The 27,110-nt window shown below is 36.0% G+C and overlaps 2 protein-coding genes and 1 long non-coding RNA gene across 6 annotated transcripts; 1 reads left to right on the top strand and 2 right to left on the bottom strand.

Annotated features, from left to right (window-relative positions):
- Window positions 1-252: 252 nt before the first annotated feature.
- LOC145106978 (uncharacterized) lies at window positions 253-2,133 on the bottom strand. Its single transcript, XR_013707674.1, has 2 exons — window positions 1,849-2,133; window positions 253-703 (listed from the first exon to the last, which is right to left on the bottom strand). It is a non-coding gene; the product is annotated as an uncharacterized LOC145106978 (long non-coding RNA).
- Window positions 2,134-4,982: 2,849 nt separating this feature from the next.
- Window positions 4,983-7,252, top strand: LOC145106907 (uncharacterized). The gene is made up of 6 exons (XM_079043842.1): window positions 4,983-5,234; window positions 5,682-6,036; window positions 6,109-6,304; window positions 6,447-6,578; window positions 6,681-6,820; window positions 6,927-7,252. Exons 2-5 carry the CDS (start codon window positions 5,708-5,710, stop codon window positions 6,801-6,803), a joined length of 780 nt encoding a protein of 259 aa, XP_078899968.1. The 5' UTR covers window positions 4,983-5,234; window positions 5,682-5,707; the 3' UTR covers window positions 6,804-6,820; window positions 6,927-7,252.
- Window positions 7,253-7,382: 130 nt separating this feature from the next.
- LOC145106719 (protein WEAK CHLOROPLAST MOVEMENT UNDER BLUE LIGHT-like 1) lies at window positions 7,383-11,651 on the bottom strand. Of its 4 annotated transcripts, XM_079043792.1 has the most exons (5): window positions 11,438-11,651; window positions 11,240-11,361; window positions 10,859-10,979; window positions 10,290-10,774; window positions 7,383-10,198 (listed from the first exon to the last, which is right to left on the bottom strand). In XM_079043792.1, the coding sequence occupies exons 3-5, from the start codon at window positions 10,941-10,943 to the stop codon at window positions 7,517-7,519; spliced, it is 3,252 nt and encodes a 1,083-aa protein (XP_078899918.1). In that variant the 5' UTR covers window positions 10,944-10,979; window positions 11,240-11,361; window positions 11,438-11,651; the 3' UTR covers window positions 7,383-7,516. The 4 variants fall into 4 exon arrangements, with proteins under 4 accessions (XP_078899918.1, XP_078899799.1, XP_078899837.1 ...); XM_079043673.1 differs by having other exon boundaries at window positions 10,290-10,979; XM_079043711.1 differs by having other exon boundaries at window positions 10,290-11,361.
- Window positions 11,652-27,110: the final 15,459 nt, after the last annotated feature.

The raw sequence follows: 27,110 nt of genomic DNA, 5'->3' as shown, positions 1-27,110 counted from the left end.
TTTGAATGAGACTAAATGAGTACATTTTATAAAAATATCACATATTCATCTATTTTAAGTTTTAAAAAATTTCATCAATTCTAACATAAGAGAAGTTGGAAAACCAAATAGGTAAAGGGTTCATGTCTTAACACATTAAGCCGGATTTTGATGCCATAAGCCATTACCCATTAAGTCATTCTGTCCAAATTAAGTATAAAAGAAACAACCATGTATACATGTCCATACTAAAAGCTTAACCCATTAACTTCATTAAGTAAAAAAGAAATAACCTCTTAACAACGAAAAACCAATATACACACATGTTCAACATTGAAAAATTGCAAAGCATGTACACTTTATTAAAAATATTCGACTATAACAAATTAAGCTGTGCTGGTAGAATTTGTCTTTATTTAAAACCCATGCTTCATTTCATTATATTCACAACTCATTTTGTTTTCAACACCAAAATGCCATGAAAACACTAGAAGATGAGTGTGAAATAAGTTAAAATTTTACATAACATGGATAGAGAGAGGGTTAGTTAGGGGTCATGCTTGACTTTTTCAGATTCATACTTATCAATGGCAACTTGAAGCTCATCTGATCCACCAACTGCTCTCATGGTGTAGAAATACACACCAAACACAAAACCAGTCAATCCTCCAGCCACAACCAGATTCTTGGTCTTAGGTGCCAAATTCCCAAATCCAGCCATAACCTTATATAATATAACAATCAAGATTTAGCATGATTCTGTAAAAGACGTGAATGCCCTCCTCATCACTGAAAATAACCCTGGAAAGATTGTCTAGTCATGTCCCATGTAATGGAGGCAGCCTAAAGGTTGAGATGTAGGTCCCACTAATATAGATATTTATATGAAATCCCATTTAGCAAAAATGAAGATTGGATGTAAAAAGATGGTCATAAAATGTAACAAATGGCTCCACTTATGGATGTGTGAGTCTTAAATATGAGAGATGAAAATGGGAAATATGAAATAAGAACAGGAAAATATGGATATGTAAATTGGGATTTCTTTATGCAAAACTATCTGATACCTGAAGTTTATATGCTTTTATTGAACAAAAATGTGATAACTAAGGATGTAGGTTTCAATTATTTGTTAATTATTTACAATATAGCAAAATTTATATAGATTGTTCATTATAAAATGTATTTTTATCACCAATATTAACACATTATTCGCCAAACTCACATCAGATATCAAACAACAACTGAATGTCCACAAAATGATAGTGGATAGTCAGTTAACTGAGTGATTAACTTTTTGGGAACATAGTATATGATTTTCTATTGCAAATTTTTTGTGTATAAAGAACACTGCAGCCTGTAAAAATGTTTAATATTGGATAAATTAAGATCCTAATTCAACCTCAAGCTCTGATCGAATTAAGATAAGAAAATCAAGGAACTCTTTGTTGAAAGGGTAAAATTATCCATTTGTTATACTGTAAAAAGGGGCATTATAAATTCATACGATTGGGGGAGGATGTGGTCTGTGGAATCCCATTCTCTCCCCCAATATACATGCTTAACCGAAGATATGTCATACATTGGATTCTAAACTAGAATCATACATATATCATCTTCAATGAACACAAAAACATAGAAGATCAGACGAAATTGGACTTGTGATTGATTTTGTTAAAGGAATTTACCACATATCTTCAATTAACCAACAGAAGTGTTTTCGAATTGATCTCTAGGAATAAATACAGTTATCTTAGCTTCATGTTGCGCATAAGAATTTTTTTTTTTTTTTTTTGAGTTACTTGCTATTACATTACATGAAAACAACAGAGCTAACATATGCTAAAGGAAAAGAGAATCAGAAACAACCTTAGGCGAGGTGATGAGCAGCGATTCCAGGAAGCAAGAAACACGATACAGATATCGGCTTGGAATAGGGGTAACAAAATCGATTTGGAAACGAGTTGATATCGGTTCTGTTCAAACTGAATGATTTTGTAGTCGGCAAGGTTGGGTAATGGGTAGGGGTCATCCGGGTATCCGACTCTAGCTCGAAACCAATCTCCATGACTCCATCTGACGGGACCGGCCCGTTTTCTATTGGATATCGACCCACCAACCCAACCCGAAATAAGGAGTTTCGGTTGTAGGTAACTAAACTCTCCAAGTATCAAGTATGTAACTGAAAATGTAATGTTGAAAATTCCAACTATGTAACACGTTTAATTGAAAATGTAATGATGTTACGTTCGAAACTACCAACTTCATTTCAACCTGATCATCCGTTTAAACATAATATAAATTTTAAATTTATACTTATGTAGTATAACTTTTAACTTTTAATTTTTGTTATATGCAATGAATATAAAATAAAAGGAAAATAACCTACAAATTTTATCTTTTATTTTAAAAAGTCGCTTATCGTTTTTTTTAGTAGTTTAGGGGCTTAAAGTCCGATTTTACGTGTTAAAAAAACCATTATCGACATAATGAAGGGTAAGCCGATATCTTTGCTAACGTGACATTTTATCAAGAAGAAAACCTCTCGTCCTCCCCACCTCTATATGTAAAACAAAGCTCACACCATCACTTCTCCCTTGTAACACATGTTTAATCTAAACCTCAAGAACAAAACCTAAAATCATGTATACTACACCTTCTTAACTCATGTCGACTTTGATGAATCGTTTCCTGTTGTCGGAACTAGTTCCATTGATTTAATTTGACTCTTTTGTGTCGTTTACTAGAATTAAAGATCAACTTTCAGAATTTAACTGCAGAGAGAGGAATATTTAGTGACAACTGAAGGAATCAATCTGATTACATGTTTCGGAAGTTGAAAGAGAACATACCCCAATGTTGAATACAGTTTAAGAATCCAACTTAGTCCAAGAATTCACTAAAATCCCCAAATGGGGTACTTGTATTATGACTGTTTTGATTCGTTACAACCCTCTTTATGTATATAAGAAGAACCTGTGATTGTGGAGGATTCAAATTGAAATCATGCTAAGTTTGATTGTGTTCCAACGTGTACACACGTTGAAGAAACCAAATTGAAGGATTCAAACTTACATTATTATATTTGGAATTCTCTGAAAGAGAAATTTTGGTGAGGAGAAAAAATGAAACGTCTAGAAGGAAGTAGAGAAGAAATTTTGAGCACATACTCGGGTATTTCGTGAAAAACAATATTGAAGTGGGGCTTTTATTTGTCTTTGTAGTTGGCGCTTGGTCGTTTTTTTCAAACTATTGTGGCTTCGTTTGTCTTAGTAGTTGGCACTAGCTTAGCAATTGAAGGAAAAAAAATAATGATTCTTGAAATTTTTGGTACGATTAATCTTTTGACAAGACACCAAAAGTGTGTTGGGCTGTGAGTCAGTGGTAATGTTGGTATCTCAATGGACACCACCTATTACAAGTCCACTATTAGAACCTCATGTCTCTTATTAGTAAGTAACATTTGACTTTATATTCCTAGACTAAAAAAAATATAAAAGATCTTTTAAAACAATATATGAAAGTTTGTAGGGTACAATGTCATTTTCTCTAAAATCATTCACCATTGTAAGTTGATGTATGCATATGCCTAAATCTATAGAAATATGTTGATCAATGTATATTGGGCAATATTTTTTTTGGAATTCGAAGGAGCATAAATCAAGATAAAATTCATATCGAAAATACAAGTAGAGTTGTTTAAAGATTAAATATTGATAAGCTTTGTTTAAATTAAAAAATTTAAATGTTATCAACCTGAGTTCAAACGGTTTTTTTATATAAGTAAAGATTGGAAAATATTATTCATATCCAAGGTTTTAAAAATTTTGTTATGACTTCGTCATGGCGCGTCATAGCTCCAAGACTTGTACATGCTTCCACGCTTTAACAAAATGTCGCCTTAAGTAATATATTAAGTCATATATGTATATAAAAAAATTATAGTAGAAAATATATATTATATAATTAATTATATACAAAATTATCGCGTCAAGTCATGTCTTACAACAACATGACTCGTAAAAACTTGAGGCTTAACATTGCCGTCAAATCACGTCTAACATTATTTAGAACCTTAACCATATTAACCCAATACATATCCAGTTGATTAAATAGGTTAAATTTTATTAAAATTTGAACACGTTTAACAAAACAGGTTAAACTCGAACCCAACATAACCTAACCTAGCTTGACCAAATGTCGATATTAATTAAAACTAAAAAAAACATGACAAATCTAACAAAAATAACTAATTTTTTTTCAAATTCTAGCAAAACAATAAGCCTTTTCCTATATTTTAATTTGCAGGCCCTTATTACCAAAAGGGACTTTTGGCCCGTCAAAATGGGCTATTCATTTACAAAGACAGTCTTTTCAATTTTTCTTTTTTATTTAATCTAAAATATCCTTTTTTATGGTCTTTGGAGATTCTTATGTTAAGAAAATTAAAACATATTTTTTCAAAGAAACATATGATTTTTGCAAGTACGATATACGAATAACTGTTTATATATATATATATATATATATATATATATATATATATATATATATATATATAATTTTTTTAATTTTTTCTGTTGGCTTTTTTACAACCTGTGATTTTGTATTTTCTTAAGTACATAAATAAATATTATTGTCATAACTTTTGTTTTTGATAAAAACCAATGATTTTTAAAGGTTATACATGTGAAATTGCTATTCACCTATGTTTTCTTAATAATTATTTTTGTATTTTTTTTTATTTAAAGTCGATATTTTTATAAGTTAAACTTAAACCTATAAAAATATTTTATTTTATTTTATTTTATTTTATTTTAATAGATACTATGATAATTTTGGAAACCCAACAATTATTTGTTGGTCATGGTCAACCAAATTAATGAATATATCTAAATAATAAAAAATTAATTGTTTTGGACTTTTGTTTAAAATAAGATTAAAAAAAAAGTAAAAAAAAATCGTATGAACCACCGCATAGGCATACTCATATTCTGGATTTTAACAAATGAGAACGCATTCCAACACCGTCAACCCACCCCCACCTCCCTTACAGACTGCCGTTTTTTTTTCCATCACCGCCTCCAAACGCTTTCTTCTCCGATGAAATAAGTGAAATTGGTTAGGAACGCCGCCCTAATCGGTCGAATCTCCCTTGAATTCATACGTGATTACTACTAGCCTTTCGGCTCTCTCCATTCTCACTGCAAATTCTTACGGATCCAAACGCGCTTATTTTATCATCCGATTTGAAGGTACCACTACTATTTATTTCTCGTAATTTAATCCATCTTTATTGTACCACACCTCTTATATTTTACTCATGTAACGTAAAACCAAACCCGAGAGTCGATTGCTATTAGGGCAAACAAATGAAAATGTTAGGGACTAACTAGTTGGTAATCTTCGATTCTGTTACTTGTCTGCTCATCCGTTTGATAATCTTACTTGATGACAATATCCACGTTGCCAAAACGATTTATCTTTTCTCTGAAACGATAAGATTAATTTATGTGTTTTGTTTAGGGAGATACTGATACATATATGATATATCCCGTCCATAAGTATGCTTCTGCATCTGTGTTCTCCAGAAATTCTTATCCCTGCTTCTTTGAAGGAATCAAAACAATGGTGTCTTTGTGATTGATACTGGATGTTACACCTCATTACATGGATATGATAACTATTGTTTTGTTGTACAGCTGTTCTGTGTTGCTGCTTTATTGCCATGCCATCGTTAGGTTCAACTTCAAAGGCAGTGGGGCAGTTGATTACACGCAAAAATGGTGTCAAACAGTTAATTAGATGTTTACAAAACAACCCTGAAGTGGAAAATCACGTTCAAAGTCGGTGTTTTCGCAGTAGCATTGGAAATGTAGAAACATTTCCATCTTCCTGTCAAATAGTTAGTAGTATTCATAAGGATAAACATACTCCCCTGTTACAAAATATGTCTTCTGGTGTTGTTATTCAAAGAAGGGGATTTCTTGGCTGTGGTGATGGAGATGAAGGAAGTAATGTACTTTCAAAAGTTCATGAAGAGAAACGTATTATGGGGTAATTTCTGATGTTACTTTTTCTTTCTTTCTTGATTATTTGAATGAGTTAATAGAACTTTTTTTGTTTCAGGTATTCTCCAGAGCAGCTGTTTGCAGTGGTTGCTGCTGTTGACATGTATCAAGATTTTCTTCCATGGTGTAAGAGATCTGATATAGTTCAACGTCATTCAGACTCAGCTTTTGATGCTGAATTGGAGATTGGTTTCAAATTTCTTGTTGAAAGCTATGTGTCTCATGTGCAATTGGTAAAGCCCAAAATGATAAAGGTAATGTTTATAAGCTTAGCACATGTATTATGTTAGAATCAAGTCATGTACTTCACTTTCACTTTCTTTATTAAGTCGTTCTTTCTATATTTAGTCAAACACTGATGCAATTTGGTGTGTGATTGTTTTTGTTTGATTACAGACGACTTCATCACAAAGCAGCCTTTTTGATCATTTAATAAACATATGGGAGTTCAATCCGGGACCCATTCCAGGAACATGTGACCTTCATTTCTTTGTGGATTTTAAGTTCCAGTCACCCTTATACTCACAGGTAAGCATCATTTATCATTTTAATATTGCTTTGGTTGAAATATATGATTTTTTTTTTTTATTATAATGATTTGTGGTTGTGAATTGTGATGTACAATAATAGATGGCGTCCATGTTTTTTAAAGAAGTGGTGTCTCGACTAGTTGGTTCATTTAATGACCGTTGTCGATTGATATATGGGCCCGGGGTCCCACTTCATGGAAAAAATATTGAACGAAGCGCATAACAGACAGTTTGTAATCGGTAAAACCATCTATCTCATTAACCAATGTGGGCCCATTTGTTACACAGGACATGAGATGACAGTATGCTAATATATCTGAAATGTTGGATTTTGATGGTATTGCAGGTTAAAAAGGTTTTTTTGGAGGTCAATAATGGAAATTTGACAGTACAGGGGAAAATTTTCTGCATCATCCATGACTTTCTCGAATTCATTTGTTATTTTTCAAAGCCGTTAAGGGATTCAGGGTTGGATTTGAAGTTTGAAGTTGTCTTCTAGTTTGTCCTCAAAAGCTGTAGCTGTAATCTATTTTGGTCATTTTGGCCTTTCAGCATATATAGAAACTTATTGCACCCTCCTACCTTTTAGATCATAATCGTATCACAAGTTACCAAAATACAATGTAATGGTTATCAATGATATAAAATAGCTCTGAATTTGGAGCTTCAAAATGTCTTTGATAATGGTTGGTGGTTTTATATCAAATCTCACCATGTCACCTCATATAAGTGTGTGAGCTCGTTGACAAAATATAATCCAATTGAACTTGTAAACATTTAGAATAAAGTATTCTCCTACTACTTTTGTTGATGTATTTTCAAATCATTTAAAACTAGCAATATAACGAATGTTATGATACAAACATAATGGACAAAGGTAAGTCATTTACATTACACTTTCTAAAAATGAACAAACTAACTCTCCACTTCAAAGACTTATGAATTCTTTTGCGGTAAATTTTTAGGATTCTTATTATTCCCCATAAACATAAAAAATTTGGGCATAGCTGCCTTTTTCTTCTTCTTTGAACCTGGACCATCGGGTGACGTGTCACCACCTGACTCACTTATGTTTTCCGTACTTTCTTTGGTTTCCTTACTTTCCTTGGTTTCCTTACTTCCCTTGCTTTTATTTTCACCTTTACCCCATTTGAATGGGTTCATGGAGTTGGAATTGGATTCCGTTGTTGTTGATGTACTTTCGGCACCTTCCTTCCCCTCCTTACTTTCTTTGTTTTTATTTTCCTTACTTTCCCCCTTACCCCATTTGAATGGGTTCATGGAGTTGGAGTTGGAATTGGATTCCGTTGTTGCTGTTGTTGATGTACTTTCCGCACCTTCCTTACCTTCCTTACCCTCTTTACTTTCTTTGTTTTTATTTTCCTTACTTTCCCCCTTACCCCATTTGAAAGGGTTCATGGAGTTGGAGTTGGAATTGGATTCTGTTGTTGTTGCTGCTGCTGTACCTTCCGTACCTTCTTTACCTTCTTTGTTTTCCTTGCTTTTATTTTCCTTATTTTCTCCCTTACCCCATTTGAATGGGTTCATGGAGCTGGAGTTAGAGTTTGTATTGGTATTGGTATTGGTATTGGAGTCTGTTGCTGTTGCACTTTCCGTACTGTCCTTGTTGTCCTTGTTATCCTTATTTTCCTTATTTTCTTTTCTTTTTTCCCTTTCCGCCTTACCCCATTTGAATAGGTTGATGGAGCTTGAGGTGGTGGTGGAGGTTGTGGTGGCGGTGGCGGTGGCGGTGGAGTTGGGGTCTGCTGGTGTTGTTGTTGTTGCTGATGTACTTTCCTTACTTTTACTATCTTTACTTTTATTATCCTTATTTTCCCCTCTCTTTGCCCCAAACCGCGATTTAAGAGAGGAAGCAATATTAACATTCAACTTCAAATTCAAATTTGAAGTCGAACCGGAAGCGGAATTGGGATCCGGATTCCCATTCTCTTTGTCTTTGTCTTTGTCCTTGTCTTTGTCTTTCGACCCGCGAAAAAACCCGCCATGACTTGTCTCCTTTTTTGCTTTTTGTTCGGTTTCTCCCTTTCGTTTCTTAAGCTCCTCTTCAATATTCAACTTCGATTCCTTGGCCAATTCCGCCTTTTCCAAAGCCACATTCAAAGCCTCTTTCCGGGACGCCAATTCCGAATTCAATTGCGTGAGTTTATTCAAACTTTGCGTTTCGGAATCCTTAGCTTCCTCAATCTGCGCCATGGCATCCGCCACCCGTTTATCCGCCGCCTCTTCCGCATCGTGTCCTTTTTTACTTAAACTATAATATTCTTCTAATGTAATTGTCACACCGTCTTTTTGGTCATCAAATTTAAGCGCGCGGGAAGATTCGCTTTCTTGAAGCGCGCTAATCGCGCCTAACGCTAACTTCTCCGCGGCTCGGGCAGCTTCGATTTCCTTTTGGGCAGCGGTGAGCTTTGTCGACATCGTGTTTGCTTCCGATTTCGTTTGGTCGGTCGATTCTTTTGCTTTTTTCAAAACCCTCCGGGCACCTTCGGTCAGCGATTTGGCGCGTTCGGCGTCTTCGGTAACCTTTTTGAGTTGTTTCGGGAGTTCGGTCAGCTTTTCCTGGGTTTCTTTTTCCTTTTTTCGAATTTCTTCGAGTTCGGTTCTTGTTCGTTTTAATTCGGATTCTAAAGACGAAACTGCCCCTGCCCCTAACCCTTTTTGCTTCCGGACTTTTGTTAAAGTCGCCTTTTCGGTTTCTAGTTCTGCGGTTAATGAATCCGTGGCATTTTTCAAATCCATGATTTCTTCTTTCGTTTTCTCGATGTTTTGGTTGACTTCTTCGAGGTTCTTTTTGGCTAGTGCTATACCGGATTGGATATCGATACGAGTGAAACTGGAATCGGAATTGGAATTGGAATCGGAATTGAATTCCCCCGGGGAATTATTCCCTTGCATGTAAACCGCTAACTCTTCTTTTAACTTATATAGTAAAACCGAAGAGCTTTCGAGTTTTGTTTTGAGATCTTTGGCTAATACAATTTGTTGTTGGACTTTTTCTAATTCTTCTTCTGAGCGTTTGAATTCTTTGTCCCAATTTAAGTCGTCTTGGTCATGTGACATGGCTTCTGCGTATCTGTGTTCTTCGGCTTCTAAATGTGAAGCGTGTGTGGATTCGATTGCTTCTTTTGTTGTTATGAGTTGAATCGTTAAATCCTCTACAGATCTCTCGGCTTCTTTAGCCGCCGACACTAATTCCTGAGCTTTGTGAATGGCGACGTCTCGTTCAGTTATCAAAACGGCGAAGTCTCTACGGATTTCTGATAAGTCATTTCTGGCTTTTATGAGGTCTGCAGCGGCGGCTTGGTGGCGGGCTTTGGCGACTTCGAGTTGGGTCTTGGCGGCGACGCATGACTCGTCGGTGTATCCTTGTTCCATTTCTGTGACTCGGAGTTGGGCGAGTTCGGAATCTTGTTTTGCTTGACGTTCTTCCGTTTGTGCTCTTTCTAGGTTTAATTTCAGTTCTTCTATCAGCCTTTTTGTGCAGTCGAGTTCTCTTAATGCTTGATCTTTTGCCTTTTCGGCTTCCTCAGATTTTTTCTTGAACGCCGGAATTTCCTGACGCGCCTTTTCCAGTTCTTGTTCTATGTATATCCGTCTCTGCATCATTTAACACAAAAAATAACTTGCACATATTAAAATTAGAACAAGACTTGGTGTATCATTCATAAAATAATGGAATGGAATATACCTCGTTTGTCTGAGCTCTGTGAGCTTTCCAATCAACAATCACCCCGAACATGGAAACGGCTTCTTTAACGGATTCAAAGGGCTTCTCCCTATCGATATGAGCAGCAACTTGACCAGCTTTTGAATCAGGTTGATCAAGCTGTTTATTTGAACCATCCTTGTTTGCTTTTGGAGATGAACCAGAACCACCCTTGTTTGCTTTTGGAGATGATCCATGATTGTTCCCTTTTGGAGATGAACCATAATTGTTTGCTTTTGAAGATGACGAAGCATAATTGCTTCCTTTTGGAGATGAAGCATAATGGTTTGGTTTTGGAGATGATGAACCATAATTGTTTGCTTTTAAAGATGAACCATAAACGTCTCCTCCTTTTGGAGATGATGAACCATAATTGTTTGCTTTTGGAGGGGATGAACCATAATTGTTTGCTTTTGGAGGAGATGAACCATAATTGATTGCTTTTGGAGATGAAGCATAACTGTTTCCTGGAGAAACGTCATTAAGATGTTCAATATATTCAGCCTTCATACGTCCTGAAGATGAATCTGGACTGAGGAATGTATCCTCACCAGAAGAGGATTGATCGGCGATTTCTTGGAGACGCTTATCAACAGAACCAAATTGATAATCTTCCCGAGCTCTCTCTTCATCCATTCCAGAAAAGATCAAGAAGCAGAGTCACCCGGGTATCTGTAATTCGTTAATCACAGAAATTGACATTTAACACCATCCCCAAGTTTTCATATCAGAATTAGGTCAAACAAGCAAATTGATGAAGTTGAATTAACCAAAATACAAAAGCATAATCCCTAAATAAAACCAATAATGAAAATCGATTACTTCCAGGCTTCAATTTTCCCTCATCATCATCGAACAACCGAATTTTCACCGTTTGCCAATTAAACCTAAAATCATCAAACTAACAATAACATTACATGTATATAGGATACCTGAAAATCCCCGGAGTTAAATCCAGAAGCTTATTACAATGTCCCTCGAGATTGTTTTTTTTTTTTTTTTTTCTGAAAACTCGGATAAATCCAACAAATCAGCAGTTATGGCGCCAAATCCACTGTAAACACAAAATCCGAATCACATTGATGATCAAAGCTAGCATGTAATCTGAAACAAAAACAATAAGTAATTACCTATCGATTAACAAATCTCAATTCTCTATTCCTATTTCTGAATGAAGATTCATATGAAATCCATTTCCGAATGACGAACAGGATTGAATAAAATCGTGTAATTTTGTTCACCACAACAAAATCTGAGAGGCAGAGCTGTTTTTTGTAAAGTTTCATACTTTTTTGTCTATTTTTAGATGAATAATTTCTGTGATTTTAGATGGCGAAAGATTTGCAGCTGCCATTGTTTCTCCTCTAAATTTAGATGGATTCGGGAAAATGGACCCCCATGCACGGCCGACACGCGCCTCATCTGGTATATTTAATGATATGAACTTATGAAGGTGGGTATTTTAGTAACTCGGTCCATAGGTTAGGTTTTTAATGCCTTGGGAGAAAAAACATAATAATGCCCGAGTTTTTTACATAACCATAGTAATTTGAAAAAGTATTTACCTAAATGGGGCAGTCTGAAAATTAATTACAAAGTAATTGTAGTTTTATATAAAATTAAAATAAAAAACCCTATTATTTTCCTAAGAAACGAACGATGCTAACACTTTCTTTGAATATTAATTGTTTTCACATCACTTTTCCAATTGCATATTGATTCTTTTAATTAAAAAGAAGTCTTGTATATTAATTGTGTTTGAGTCATTTTTCCCAATAAATGCAAATATGTTTCTCTTTTTGGGTTACTAACTTCATATTTTTAATATCATACTACCTTATGGTGTGATTTCGTTCGATTTTGTATTTTGTATGTGTCATTAAGATTTTATAATCAATGCCATACTTTTTGCATGTTAAAGTATTTTGTTATTTGAATTTTATTTTTCGCTTCTTCATACATTTTTATCAATATGACATCAAAACCCGTTACATTGATATGTTATCGGGATGGGGAAATTGTGACGGCAAAACAATCAAGGTTCAGTGTGGAATAAAATTCAATGAACTGATCAACCAAATACATATTGCGACATCGATTGACAAACAAAAATACTATATCAGAGTAATATGCAGATACCCATTGATTGTTGGAAAAATAATCAAATATATTCAACTCCCAATCAATGACGATAATAAAGTTGAGATCTTGTTTGGTGTGCTTAGTCTCCATCAAGAATTAAGCAACATTAATCTATATTTAGAGGTTGAAGTCAATAGAAATAAAAATCACATGAATATAACACCACATGGAGGTAATAAAAGTCATATTATACATTAGTTTTAACTTTTACTTATATAGTTGTTTTGTTGATTTTGTCTTGTATATTAACTCTAGAAACGAAGAATAAGTTTTGATAGAGTAATAAAGGAACTTCAATTTGTTACCTCCTATGAATGGACAAAGGATTTGAGTGCTTGTGCCTCTCTTTCTATAAGTACGAGTCAATATATTCAACAATATTACTCAAGTTACATTTATATTTATAGCTTTTGATGTCTATTTTAGTTTTGCTATGATTTTATTCATAAAATTAAAAAGCTTAATATAAAATGAACTGTGGACGATAAAAAGATTAAGAAAAAAACAATTTTTCGTATTTGTTGTTTGATTTAGCTAAAGATTTTTTAATACGTATGAGACTTCTAATAACCACTCAGTCAAACCAATGTAGTTGATGAGAATGATTTTTACTATAAGAAAAAAGAATTAATATATTAATATAATAATAATAAGATTATTTACTATTTTAATTTTATAATATAAAAAATAATTTATATTGTATAAGTAATAATAAATAGATAATCACGTGATATTTAACATACATTTAATTTAGTTTAAGTAGGTGAAAGTTAACAAAAATAACTTTACCATGTTTTGTTTGGTAAATTAGTTTACAACCACAAGAGAGTGGTAAATATTTTTTGAAAATACCATGGCTTAGTACAAAACTCAATAATGCCCCTATATTTATGGGAATCTCATATGCAACACATAATTATACATATTGGCAAACAAAACCGAATAAATACTCTCATTCTATCTCTTATCACAAAAAAGGAAAACTAATAATAATCAGATTTGCAAATAAGTAATAAACATTTAAAACCTTTAATAAACAAAACAAATATAATCATGTTAACTATAAAGACACAAGACGCATAGTATTAGCAAAAATTTTTTTTTGCAAAAAAACATTGACACCAAATAAGATACATCAAAAGACATTTATAGGAAAAACATTTTTATGTTGTAATAAAAATTCTTGCATTAACAATTACAAAAACTCAAACATGATAGATAGTAGCAAAATTCATTTGCAAAAGAAACATCGAAGCAAATAACAAAAAAATCATGACTGCCAATCTCCAACTTCCAAGTACAGTTCCATTTCCAGTTGGGTGATTAGAGATCCTGGAGAGTCTAACTTGTGTGCTCTCAATTTCAATTCTCATTCCCTATTAAAATACAGAACGAGAGTATAACATATTAGAATTAGATCAACAATCAAAAAAACTTTTTATACACAACTGAATCAATGGCATCTTGCAAAACAAATAATAATACATAACTTTTTTTTGTTTCTAACCCGTTAATAAATCCAAATATCCATAAAATATCATCAAATCATCATAGTTAATTACTTACCTGAAGCAAACCACAAATATCGTTAATCAAACAACTCCTGGTTTTGAACTCAAATGGGAGAAATCAGAACTATGAACTCATGATTTTAAATTTAAAAAATCAGCACATTTTCGAATTCCTACTCCTAAGCAAACTACAAAAAACAAAAAAATCAGACATGAAGCAATCTAGGGAACTAATTAAATCAAAACAAATAAATATGAAATAAAAGATGCATATTTCTAATAAAAAAAATATTGAGATACCTCCTTACCTGAACGCTTCGAGCTCCAAGTTTCCAACTCATACAAATCGGGGAATATGAGAATAGGAGAAATCATAATTGGGTTCCAGAAATAGAAGATTGGCGATCTTAGCTCGTTTTCAGTTCAAACGAATCACCAAATCGGGAATTATAAATAGAAGAATAGGAGAAATCAGATTTAGAAATTGGGATTCAGTCGATTTAGATAGCCGACTCTTCGATCTTCTACATCGTTCATTTTCTAGGCGTTAATTGGCAATCAACCAATTGCAAATGTTGATTACAGATCTCAAGGCGACTTCAATTATTTTGCTCTCCCGACTTGCCTCCAATTTCATCTCTCCGTGTAGACAAAAACGGTGTAATGGGCTAAATTGTTTGGGCCAAACTAATGTATATACTATTACTTGTTGGATTAAAATGATGCCCTCTAAGATTTGCTGCCCTAGGCCTTAGCCCATCTCGCCCAGGTATTGGGCCGGGCCTGCTTGGTAGACTGTGTGGGAGAGACGCGATGAATGAGAGTGTGGGAATGCAGATTAAACGGACAGGCAGAAAAGTTGGTGTAACTAATTTACTAAATTGCCCTTGTCGCTCATTCACTTACGTGTTCTTAACTTCTATTAGGCTAGACGGTCTGAACTTCGGATAGCTCGGCTCGGTAACTCGGTTAGCTTTCACCGAGGAGAGAGGGTCTATTGGGATAAGAATGTGGACGTTGGAGGTGGTCAAATGGGATAAGAATCCATTTTATGATCTTCTCGAGTCCGCAATGAACCACCAACCTGAATTTCAAACTGAAGCGGGACCCAAAGTCGACCCGGAAACAGAATCTGAGCCGGAAGGGAATCCACCACAAAAAAAAAGTGGAAGGCCGCCACCAAAGCAATGGACATCCGCCGAAGAAAAGACGTTACCGTGTGCTTGGGTGAATGTTTCTGAAGATCCGGTGATCGGAAACAACCAAGATTGTCTAACTTTCTTCTGGAAAATCACACGTCGGTTTTTGAACGAGATGAATCTTGGTGATTACCAGAAAAAAGACCAAGTTTATTCTAAGTGGCGAAATGTTAACAAAGTGGTGACAGAGTTCAACGGGTTGTTTTCGAGTGTGAAACGACAATGACAAAGTGTTGCAAAAATCTCTTGACATGTACCGGGAACAAAAAGGGGCGTCATTCAAATTTTTACATGTTTGGAACATTGTAAAATTATAAAAAAAGGATTTGGCATCTTTTCAAACTTTTACGGGTGGTTCGTCTAAAAGAACTAAGACGTCTGAAACGACACATAGTTAATCGTCCGATGTGCATATCGGGATTGATCTCAATGAAGAGGAGCCTTTTGAGGTTCCAAGAGTCACTCGTCACATGGAAAGATACAATGCCAAGTGAAAGGGAAAAGCGGCGGCAACTACTTTCGAAGACGTGACGAAACTATCAACAAAAATGGACGGTTTGAAGTCTTCCTTGGAATGCTACTTGAACTTTGCACAAGAGAAAGAAAAAACTCGTGTCATGTCCATTTTAACCGAGACCCACAAGCGAGCTGTCCACACGCGAACGAGAAATGACTTTAAAAGCCAAAGGGGAGCTTGCAAAAAAAAATATAACATCTAATTTAGGTTTTTTAATTTTATTGTCTTCTTTTTTTACATTTCTATGTTTTTTTTTAATTTCTAGGTTTGTAATTTGAATTTCTATGTTTTTTTGGTGTGTTGTACTTTATTTTAAGTTTAATGAATTTTAAATTTTTTTAAAAAATGTTATGTTTAAATTATTTATTTTGTATATTAAAAAAACAACATATGAAGTGTGGTGTGACATCCCCATTTTCACGGTTAGAAAATACCGATTTGTTTATGCTTATTTAAAAATCAGAGTATCATTTTTGAAATATAATATTACGGAATTTGTTTACAGAAAACATGATAAAGATGTTATCAAAGCATTTCCGAAGAAATGTATTTTTATTTATATTAAAACATTGGGATGTCATCGTCAATACAGAAACATATGCATAACGAAATATTACAAGCCTTACAGTAATTAAACTAGTGAACTGATACTCCTTAAATCTCTCAGCAGAATGTATCTTTCATATAGGCCACCTGTGATACAATAAACTGAGTGAGTTAGGTTGGGAAACCTAGTGAGTACATAGGGTACCCACAATAATATAATTATTATGTTTAATCATCAAACAATTAACCCAATTTCCCATCCCAATTATCTTATTTATTCTTAAGGATCTACCCTAAGAATTATCTATTCTTCATTTATTTATTCCTAAGGATTGTTGTGACATCCCCATTTTCACGGTCAGAAAAGACCGGTTTAATTTATGCTTTTAAAATAATTTCAGAGTAATCCTTTGATTAAAAGAGTTGCGGAATTTGTTCCCAAAACGAAATATGATAAAATAAGATTTACCAAAGCATTTGTTAAAGAAATGTATTTTCATTATATAACAAAACTCGGGATGTCATGTTCCGATACAGACCAAAAGCATAAACGACACATTATAAGCCTTACAACAGTTATATACACTACAGGCCTATAATTAAAATATCTTGATAAGTCGTTCAACTTATGCTCTTGCGCCACTACCTGTAATACAAAGAAAACTGAGTGGGTCAGGCTTGGGAGCCTGGTGATCATATAGGGTTTTCAATCCACAATAAATAAATTTATTAATTTCATCAAACAACAATAACCCAATTATCCATTCCCGTTATCCTCACTTTACGTCCCTAAAACAACTATCACAAGGGACCTAGTCTAAGGATTTTCATCGGGGCGACAACACTTCTTGGGGGGGGGGGGGGGTTTCCCAACAATTTATGTCAAATAAGGCAACCATGTGGGGGATGGAGTACAACAAATGAACACCCAAGCTCATTAACACCTACAGGTTGCGAGCCTGCCAGCGTTCCACAAGACTACCTAGAAAAGTCCGTGGTCGTCATCCATACTCCGCTAGATGACTGGATCACAATAACATCGAGGCCTCTCATCATTTTATTTCATCACACATCAACTATCTACCCATGTTTTACCCAACATATTTGTAGATAAAAATACATATACAGTTTAACTTATTTAAAAATCTGTATAAATCATCCATTTATCATCCATCTCAAATAAATAAACAATATATAATCACATAACACGTATTTATATAAAATACTTCATATCTATGTGTAAGATGAAAGTGACTATACACTCACCTGATTTAACGATAATCGGGCAGCACCTCGTTTCCTAAAACGATCGTTTTCGATGAAACCGAGAGTTTTTTAATGAAAAACCGGCCTTACACGGGCAGAGTTTCGGCTTGTAAATATAATTTTCTCGGTAACTTCGGAGCGTCGGGACTTGCTTCGGGTGTCGGGGATGATACCGGGACTTCGAGGGTATTTCTCGCAGAGTAGAAGAGAGAAAAGGGGTGAAAGATGAGTAAAGTAGCAACCAAAACCGGCTGCCCCTTGGTTCTTATTTATAGGGTGAAAATTTGAGGTTCACCTCGTGAACCAAGTATGTTCACCTCATGAATTCGATCCTGATCATCTCCTAGGCTTGCCGTATATCTTCTAGGCTCGAAATGTGTCATGCAACGAATTCACCTCGTGAATTTCAATGTTCACCTCGTGAAGGTCTCGAAGTTTGTGCCCCGAACTTTGAAAATTCATATCTTTTGCATACAAACTCCGTTTTGACGTTCTTTATATCCATGCGTAGATGAAATTATGCTCTACAACTTTCATTTAGACTCTGTCGGCTAAATTTGACTTCATTTTTATTATTATATTTTTAACAGGTCGGGACAGGAAAAGTCTGTTAAAAATCCCGACCTGTTAAAAATTCATAACTTCTTCATTCGACGTCTGTTTTCGTCTGTCTTTTTACCGTTGTACTACTATTGACGAGACCTTCGATTCTCGTTTAGGTTGTGTCGGCTAAAAATCACTCGATCTAAAATTCGAGTTTTTAGCTGTCTACTGCTAAGCTGAAACTTAGAAAATCATAACTTCCTCATACGAAGTCAGATTTGGGCGTTCTTTTTATGCATACTCTCGGTTTAACGAACACTATGGATTTCATTTAGATCACCAAGGCTAAAAAGTAGTTTATCAAAAACTCACTTTTTTCGTCATTCGGCGTCGTGCCGGTTTTGTCGCGAAACTTTGACAGGTCATAACTTCTTCGTTATAACTCGGATTTCGGTATTCTTTATATCTCCGGAATCCTTGTTTCGGCCACTAAAACTTTCTTAATAGATATCGGCTTTATCTAATATTTATTTTCGACGCTTATTTTTATTCTTAATTCATTAATCATAATACTTAAGCAGATAAGCACATAATTCACATAATATTCACATAATTCCTCTTTATTATTTCAAAATGAGTTACAAAGGTTAACCTAGACTATTACATCAATATTAATGCCTAGCCTAGAAACACGGGCGTTACAACTCTCTCCCCCTTAGGATGATTCCGTCCCCGGAATCACATATCAGCAAACAAATGCGGGTAGCGACTCATCATGTAACTCTCCGTTTCCCAGGTGAGATTTGGCCCATTCGTATGTTTCCAACGCACAAGCACTAAATCGACCATCTTGCGTCGCAACTTTTTATTCTTACGGTCAACGATTGCCTCTGGTTCTTCAATTAACCTCTTATTTTCATCAATTCTTAATTCAGAATTTGGAATTATGTTGGGTACATCTCCCGTGAACTTCCTCAAATAATACACATGGAAGGTGTTATGAATACCATCTAGTTCTTCTGGTAATTCTAGCTTGTAAGCTTGATTCCCAATCCTCTGAAGAACTTTAAACGGTCCAATAAACCTTTGACTTAACTTTCCCTTTTTTTCAAATCTTATAATTCCTTTCCACATAAAGACTTTAAGCAAGACCGAATCTCCAACTTCAAAAGTTATCGGTCGTCTTTTCTTGTCAGCATAGCTCTTTTGACGATCCTGAGCTGCTAACATTCTCTCCCTAATCACTTTTAACTTTTCAGCAGTCTGATGGATTATCTCAGGTCCCATAAACTGCTTTTCCCCAGCCTCAAGCCAACAAGACGGCGTACGACACTTCTTTCCGTACAAAGCTTGATAAGGTGTCATCTTAATGCTCGAGTGGAAACTATTATTGTAGGAAAATTCTACCAAAGGTAAATGCTCATCCCAGTTACCTTGGAATTCCAGGGTACATGCTCTCAGCATATCTTCAAGTGTTTGTATCGTTCGTTCGCTTTGACCATCAGTCTGTGGATGGTAAGTTGTACTCAAACACAACTTGGTACCCAATTCCTCTTGTAGACTTCTCCAAAACCTTGAGGTGAAACGGCTGTCACGATCCGATACAATCATTAAGGGAACACCGTGAAGCCTCACAATTTCCTTCACGTAAGAATTCGCAAGCTTATCCATAGACCATTTCTCATTGGCAGCTATGAAATGCGCACTCTTAGTGAAGCGATCCACGACCACCCAAATCATGTCGTGGGCCGTTCTTTGTTCTGGGCAGTTTAGTGACAAAATCCATAGTGATGTCTTCCCATTTACCCATGGGTACAGGTAAAGGTTCTAAACTCCCATATGGTTTCTGATGTTGTGCCTTCACGCTCGCACATGTCACACACTCGGCCACATACTTTGCAACATCAAGCTTCATCGTCGGCCACCAGTAATAGGGTTTTAGGTCCCTATACATTTTAGTGCTGCCGAGATGAATTGAATACATGGTTTTGTGAGCTTCTTCCATTAGAAGATCTCTTAATGCTTATGTCTTAGGTACCCAAATCCGATCTTGGAATACCTTCAGTTCGTGACTGTTTATACCGAACACTAACGTTTTGCCCAAACGTTCTTCCTTTCGGTCATTCTTCTCTGAAGCTTCTTCTTGAGCTTTCTTTATACTTTCCACAATTGTCGAGACAACTTCTATTCTCAACGCCCTTGGCCTTTTTCTTTCAAGATTGACTTTCCGACTGAGAGCATCAGCAACAACATTGGCTTTACCGGGGTGGTAAAGTATCTCACAGTCGTAGTCCTTGAGTAACTCTAGCCAACGTCTTTGCCTCATATTCAATTCTTTCTGATTAAAGAGATACTGGAGACTCTTATGATCAGTGAAAAGTTTGCACTTCGTGCCATAGAGGTAATGCCTCCATATCTTTAGAGCAAATACTACCGTTGCCAACTCCAGATCATGAGTGGGGTAGTTCTTTTCATGCTCTTTCAACTGTCGAGATGCATACACTATCACCTTTTCTCTTTGGGTCAAAACACAACCCAACCCAACACCAGACGCATCGCTATAGACAGCGAAGTCTTCAACTCCGTCGGGTAGAGAAAGAATCGGTGCTTCACATAATTTCTTCTTTAGCAACTCGAATGCTTCTTTGTGCTTATCATTCCAAGTATAAATAGCTCCTTTGTGGGTCAAAGCTGTTAATGGAGTAGCGATCGAAGAAAAGCCTTGGATAAACCTTCGGTAATATCCAACTAATCCTAGAAAGCTTCGGATCTCCGTGGGACTTTTTGGTTGCTCCCACTTCATCACAGCTTCAATCTTTGCTGGATCAACCATTATCCCTTCTTGGTTGACCATGTGACCCAAGAATTGGACTTCTTGAATCCAAAAATCACATTTGCAGAACTTTGCATACAACTTCTCCTTCTTTAAGACTTCTAACACTTCTCGCAAGTGTTTGCCATGCTCCTCTTGGCTTTTCGAGTAAATCAGAATGTCATCTATGAAAACTATCACAGATTTATCGAGGAATGGTTTACAAACCCTATTCATCAAATCCATGAATGCTGCTGGAGCATTGGTTAGTCCAAATGACATAACCAAAAACTCGTAGTGTCCATATCGTGTTCTGAATGCAGTCTTCTCGATATCCTGCTCTCTCACCTTTAGCTGATGATGACCTTAGGTCGATCTTTGAAAAATAGCTTGAGCCTTGCAGCTGATCGAATAGGTCATCAATCCTTGGCAGTGGATATTTATTCTTTATCATTGCCTTATTCAACTCTCTGTAATCTATGCACATTCTCATACTCCTGTCCTTCTTCTTTACGAATAACACCGGAGCTACCCAGGGTGACGAACTAGGTCTAATGAAACCTTTGTTCAATAATTCCTAAAGTTGTGTCATAAGCTCCTTCATCTCTGTTGGTGCAAATCGATATGGTGTTTTTGCTATTGGCGTCGTTCCTGGTAACAAGTCTATTCTGAACTCCACTTGTCTATCAGGCGGTAATCCAGGAAGATCTTCGGGAAATACTTCTGGATAATCACACACCACTGGTATACTCTGCACCTCCTTTTTCTCCTTCTTTGCATCGATCACGAATGCCAGATATGATGTACATCCCTTGACCAAACACTTTCTGGCTTTCATTGTGGAAATGATTCCAGAATTTACTCTACGTTTGTCCCCATACACCATAAATGACTCTTTCCCTGGCGGGTTTACTTTTACTATCTTCTTTCTGTACAATATTTCAACATCATTGGTGCTAAGCCAATCCATTCCCAACACGATGTCGAAACCATTTAGCTCGATAGGCAATAATTCCTCGTGGAACTTATTCCCATTCAAATCAATAAAGATGTTTTTCATGCGATGGCTAACAGGTAAAAACTTACTACTAGTAACTTCGACTAATAAAGCATTATCTAGTCTATCGACAGGTAAAGCTAGTTTTCTACCAAATTCATGCGAAAATAAAGGAGTAGTTGGCTCCAGAATCAAATAAAATTTGGGCAGACAATTTGTTTACGAGAAAGGTACCTGAAGCGACATCGGCTTCTTCTTTCGCAGCTTCAAGTGTCATCTGAAAGGCTCTCGCCTTCGGTTTTGGTGGAATGTTGGGTTTTGCTGCGTCCTTCTTTTTCGGACAGTCTTTCAAAACGTGCCATTCCTCATTACATCCAAAGCATACCCTCTTGTTGGACAGACACTCATTGGCATAATGCCCAGTCTTTCCACATTTGTAGCAAGTCACCTCCTCACTACATTTCCCAGAGTGCTTTTTCTTGCACTTTTCACACCATTTCGCTTCGCCTCCTCCTCCTCCTCCAAACTTCTTAGACTTTGAAATTTTGCTTTTCTTGTTGGAACCTGAAGTTCCTTCAAAGTTTCTCTTTTTGTCAACTTCAAACTTGCTGGTGGTTCTCCCCTTGATCATATCCTCAACAGACTTGGCAACCCAAATAGCTGCCTCCAGAGTAGGTGCCTGTCGTATCCTCCAGAGTAGTGTCATCTGAAAGGCTCTCCCCTTGATCATATCCTCAACAGACTTAGCAACCCAAATAGCTGCCTCCAGACTTGGCAACCCAAATAGCTGTCAACTTCAAACTTGCTGGCGGTTCTCCAACTCCAGCAGATTTTGGGCCGAGCAGAACTTGCGCTTGAATTGCACCAAGAACTCTACCCAAGTCAGTTGCAGTGGCTCATTAGGGCTTAGGGTCTTCCCCAGAGTGTTCCACCAACGAACAGCGCCGCCTCTGAACTGACGTACTGCAAACGTGGTCTGCAACTTGCCTCTGCAACCACACGTCATGAAGGCTAGCTCCATCTCCGAGATCCAATCCATAACTCCGATCGGATCTTCCTTTCCAGTGAAGGTCGATGGTTTGCAAGTCAGAAAATCTTTGTACTTGCATCCAAGTCCACCATTTCCTCCCTCTTGTTCGTTTTGTCTAATTATTGGTGGGTTGGCTTGACCAACAACCCTACTGAAGTTTCCTCCATGCAAATGCCCTTCATTCATTTCGGGCTGTTCAACAGGCATCGTAGTTTCTTCCCTATTCTGTTGTAGTAATCGCCTTGTCTCTTCCATTTGGCGATCCATCATCATCTGCATCATTTCTTGTACTCCAGCCATTGTCATTGGCTCAGGTGCAGCTGCTACAACAGGTACTTGCTCAAGTACTTGGGGTTGAGGTTGTTGATTACTGTTTCCGTTTGTATTTCCAACTCCACTACGAGTTCTTGCCATTATAATCTATATACCAAATAATTCGAATTTAGATCTTTATCCACGATCGATATTTTAAATTCTCCTTATCACTCCAACACGTTTACATGCTAGTTCTAATATCGTAGTCGTACGCTTAGAATCCTAAACACATAAAGTTTCCAGATCCGGTCGGCAACAGACCATAGATCCGAACAAATAACATCATATATGGCAAACATATAACATTTAGCACATAAAAGTATTTTAGGCATCTTTCCTAAAATATACTAGTGCTCGTGTCTAAAATATGGTAGACACTCATCTTACGATCATCACATAGCATTCTAAGTTTAAGTCTAGAAATCCTACAAATTCCTAGTTTGCTTAAACTAATGCTCTGATACCAACTGTGACATCCCCATTTTCACGGCCAGAAAAGACCGGTTTAATTTATGCTTTTAAAATAATTTCAGAGTAATCTTTTGATTAAAAGAGTTGCGGAATTTGTTCCCAAAACGAAATATGATAAAATAAGATTTACCAAAGCATTTCTTAAAGAAATGTATTTTCATTATATAACAAAACTCGGGATGTCATGTTCCGATACAGACCAAAAGCATAAACGGCACATTATAAGCCTTACAACAGTTATATACACTACAGGTGTAACACCCAAAAATTCAAGCCAATTTAAAACTTTTTAAACAACCCAAAAACCATTAGTTATTACAAACTTGTTTTCAAAATGTATAATATCAGAGTATCGCAGAAACATAGTCATAAAAAGTGAGGAGCTGTACGATCACGCCTTTGCCCTGCCACGATCCCCTGATGCACCTGAAACAATAAACTGAAACTGTAAGCCCGAAAGCTTAGTGAGTTACCCCCAAAATACCAATACACATACAGTCCACATAACAATATCAGCAATACCATAACATAACAACTGAAACAGCATGCAATGGGTTCACAGCTTTACAAGCTGGATTACCCCTGGGCCCTCAGTACGAGTCTGGAATGCCTACCCTAACTCTAAAGTAACAGCTCAAAAATCCGATCTTTGAATCCATGCGATCGAAATCCATTTCTTCGTGATCAGATTCAACACGCTTCTTCCTTAAGTTTCCTTTCTTTTCTTCGATACTGCAAAACATCAAAATGTAATCTTATCACATCATGTATAAAGAACCAAAAATAGGAACTTATAGAGTTAGTTAATGGATTTTACCTGAAGTAGAGCCATACGTCTTGACTCTCCCATCTCTTAGATCTCTCAGGTAAACTGGGCAGATTCGTCTCCAATGCCCCTTCTCTTGGCAGTAAAAGCAAATGGACTCCTTTGGTACATAGCAAGGGACAATCTCAGCCTTTTCTGGACTTCCAATGTAGCTAGTGTCCAATGAAGCATGGGAGTTTGATTGACCAATCAAGTTTGCTTGACCAGTGCGCCAAATCATCACTGATTCAGCATCAATAAGCAAATAGGTCAAATCAATGAGGGTCACGTCGTGAACCATCGCATAGTACTCTCTTACGAACTCACCATACGAATCAGGAAGTGACTGAAGAACCCAGTCAACAGCCAACATCTCTGAGATATCGACACCTAACATCCTTAACCTATCAATGCGTGACTTCATCTCTAAGACGTGTGCACACATAGGTTTCCCATCTTCGTGCTTACTTGCCAATAGGGATTGAGTGAGCTTGAACTTTTCAAGCCTTTGAACTTGTGGGTCAGGGAGAATAATTGGAGGAGGTGGAGGAAGTGAAGCATGACTCTCATTTCCTTGATTGTATCGTGGAACGTCATCTTTATTTGGAAATCTTGTTCCAAGGGACTTGGGAAGACCATTGTAAGATTTAGACATCTACAAAACGGGAGAAAAATCAAGTTAGTTGATAAAAATCCTTGATGTAACACCCAAATGAAACATCAAGGCTAGGATCCAACACAATACTCTACAACCTAGAAGAGGGATACCGTAATCTAGTTGCAGAATATTTGAAGGTAGGTAAATGACGATTTACCAATTCCACCATGAAAAACAAAAAAAAAAGTTTAAGTTTTAAATGAATTGAAACTCCTAGATCTTTTGAGATTCATTGAACTTTTCAATGGCATGTTTAATCTCGATTATGCCCTTCAAGTTTGCGACTGGGATGCCGAGGATCACAAACAAGGTGTGAATAACCATACGAATCACGTGGTGCACCCAATTGCTACTATCACCTAATTAATGTGCCGGTTAGCCACACACACTCCATTGATCTATGATAAACACCGAGCCACCCTTCGCCACCAATGTCAATCCCAAATTAGTGTGCCAGTTAACCACACACGCTCCACTAACGTTTCGACAAGGGTACAAAGTGTAATTCCATGGATTAGCATACAATTCCACATTTTTCCTAAAGTAACTATGATTTGGGAATTTGTAAAAGCATGTAGTTACTTTGTACTTCATTATACTTATAATGGAAGGTTTCGTCCTATCCTACCCGTTCGGCTAACGACCCTCCACTAGTCAAGAGCGAGGTGGGTAAGAGTGGATACCCATTCAATCGCCATTTTATAGGCAATTTCCTTAAACACCCCTTATAGACCAGCTTCGTGAATGAGGCCTATTAACGGTAAGACTGACTCTTTACTCATATATATAATATTAGACTTTTAATGTTACATATATATAGTATAGGGTGTATTTTACACTTTTAAAATACTAGGTGGTTCAATTTAATAAATTATACTTTTAATTTAATCAAATGTAAACCAAAACTTTATGGAATTATTAAATCTCTTTTAATTATACACTTTAATTAATTAATAAAACCATAAGGGTGTAATTTGAACTTTTTCAAAAAATACGAGGGTTTTAGAATTTAACATTTCAAAATTAAACATTTAATTAACTTTTAAATTCCAAAACTTGAGGGCAAGTTTTTGAAACATTTCAAAACATTAGAGTTTAGAATTTAAATATTTCAAAATTAAACTTTATTCAAAAATTTAAATTCCAAAACTTGAGGACAAGTTTTGAAACCTTTCAAAACATTAGGGTTTAACTATTTAAATTTCAAAAACAAAACTTTTAAGTTCAAATTTAAACTATAAAACCTAAAGGGGAAAATAGAAACTTTTTCACAAGATAATTCAAATCTAAATTACAAATAATCAATCTTTATCTAATAAAACAAAAGATTATCTAAATTTTGACAATTATCTTCTATTTTGGCAAGGATAATCACCCAATATCAATAAAAATCGGATCTTATGAATTAAAAACGTTTATGGTAAGTATCCCAAGCCAAAACAGCAAGAAAATTGCCAAAAAACGCTGCCAGACTCGCTGACTCGTCGAGTCAGCACTGGACTCGTCGAGTACCCAGTGGACTCGGCGAGTTCAGTCATGGACTCGGCGAGTCCAGCCCTAAAAATAAAAAAAAAATCGTTTTTCAGCCAATTTTCGATCAAGAAGGCATCAAATTCACTAACAAACAACCCTAGGCTCTGATACCACTGATGGGTTTCGAGCAATACATCATTCCTATGGTGTACATGCAAACCCTAATAGCTTTTGGATCTAGTTTGTCTAATGAACATGCAATTGAATATCCAAAGCTATAAACCCTAGATCTATCAAATAAGAACTGAAATAAGGGTTTAGTAATTACCTTTGATTGTTATATAGCAATAACAATCAATCCTTGCTTTGATTGGCTTCAGAAAGCTTAGGGCCTCAAGTGTCGCACCTCTAATGGAGTCACAAACACCACTAAGCAACAAGATGAAGAAGAGAAGAGATGGGGAGGCACCAAAACGGCTGGAAACCCTAATCCAAGTGTTAGCCACGTTTTTGGGGCA

The sequence above is a fragment of the Lactuca virosa genome, chromosome 1 (assembly GCF_052849685.1).
Source record: "Lactuca virosa cultivar CGN04683 chromosome 1, Lactuca_virosa_CGN04683_v6, whole genome shotgun sequence".
NCBI lineage: Eukaryota > Viridiplantae > Streptophyta > Magnoliopsida > Asterales > Asteraceae > Lactuca > Lactuca virosa.
The sequence above is the reverse complement of the archived record's forward strand: the minus strand, read 5'-3'. Positions and strand labels throughout refer to the sequence as shown.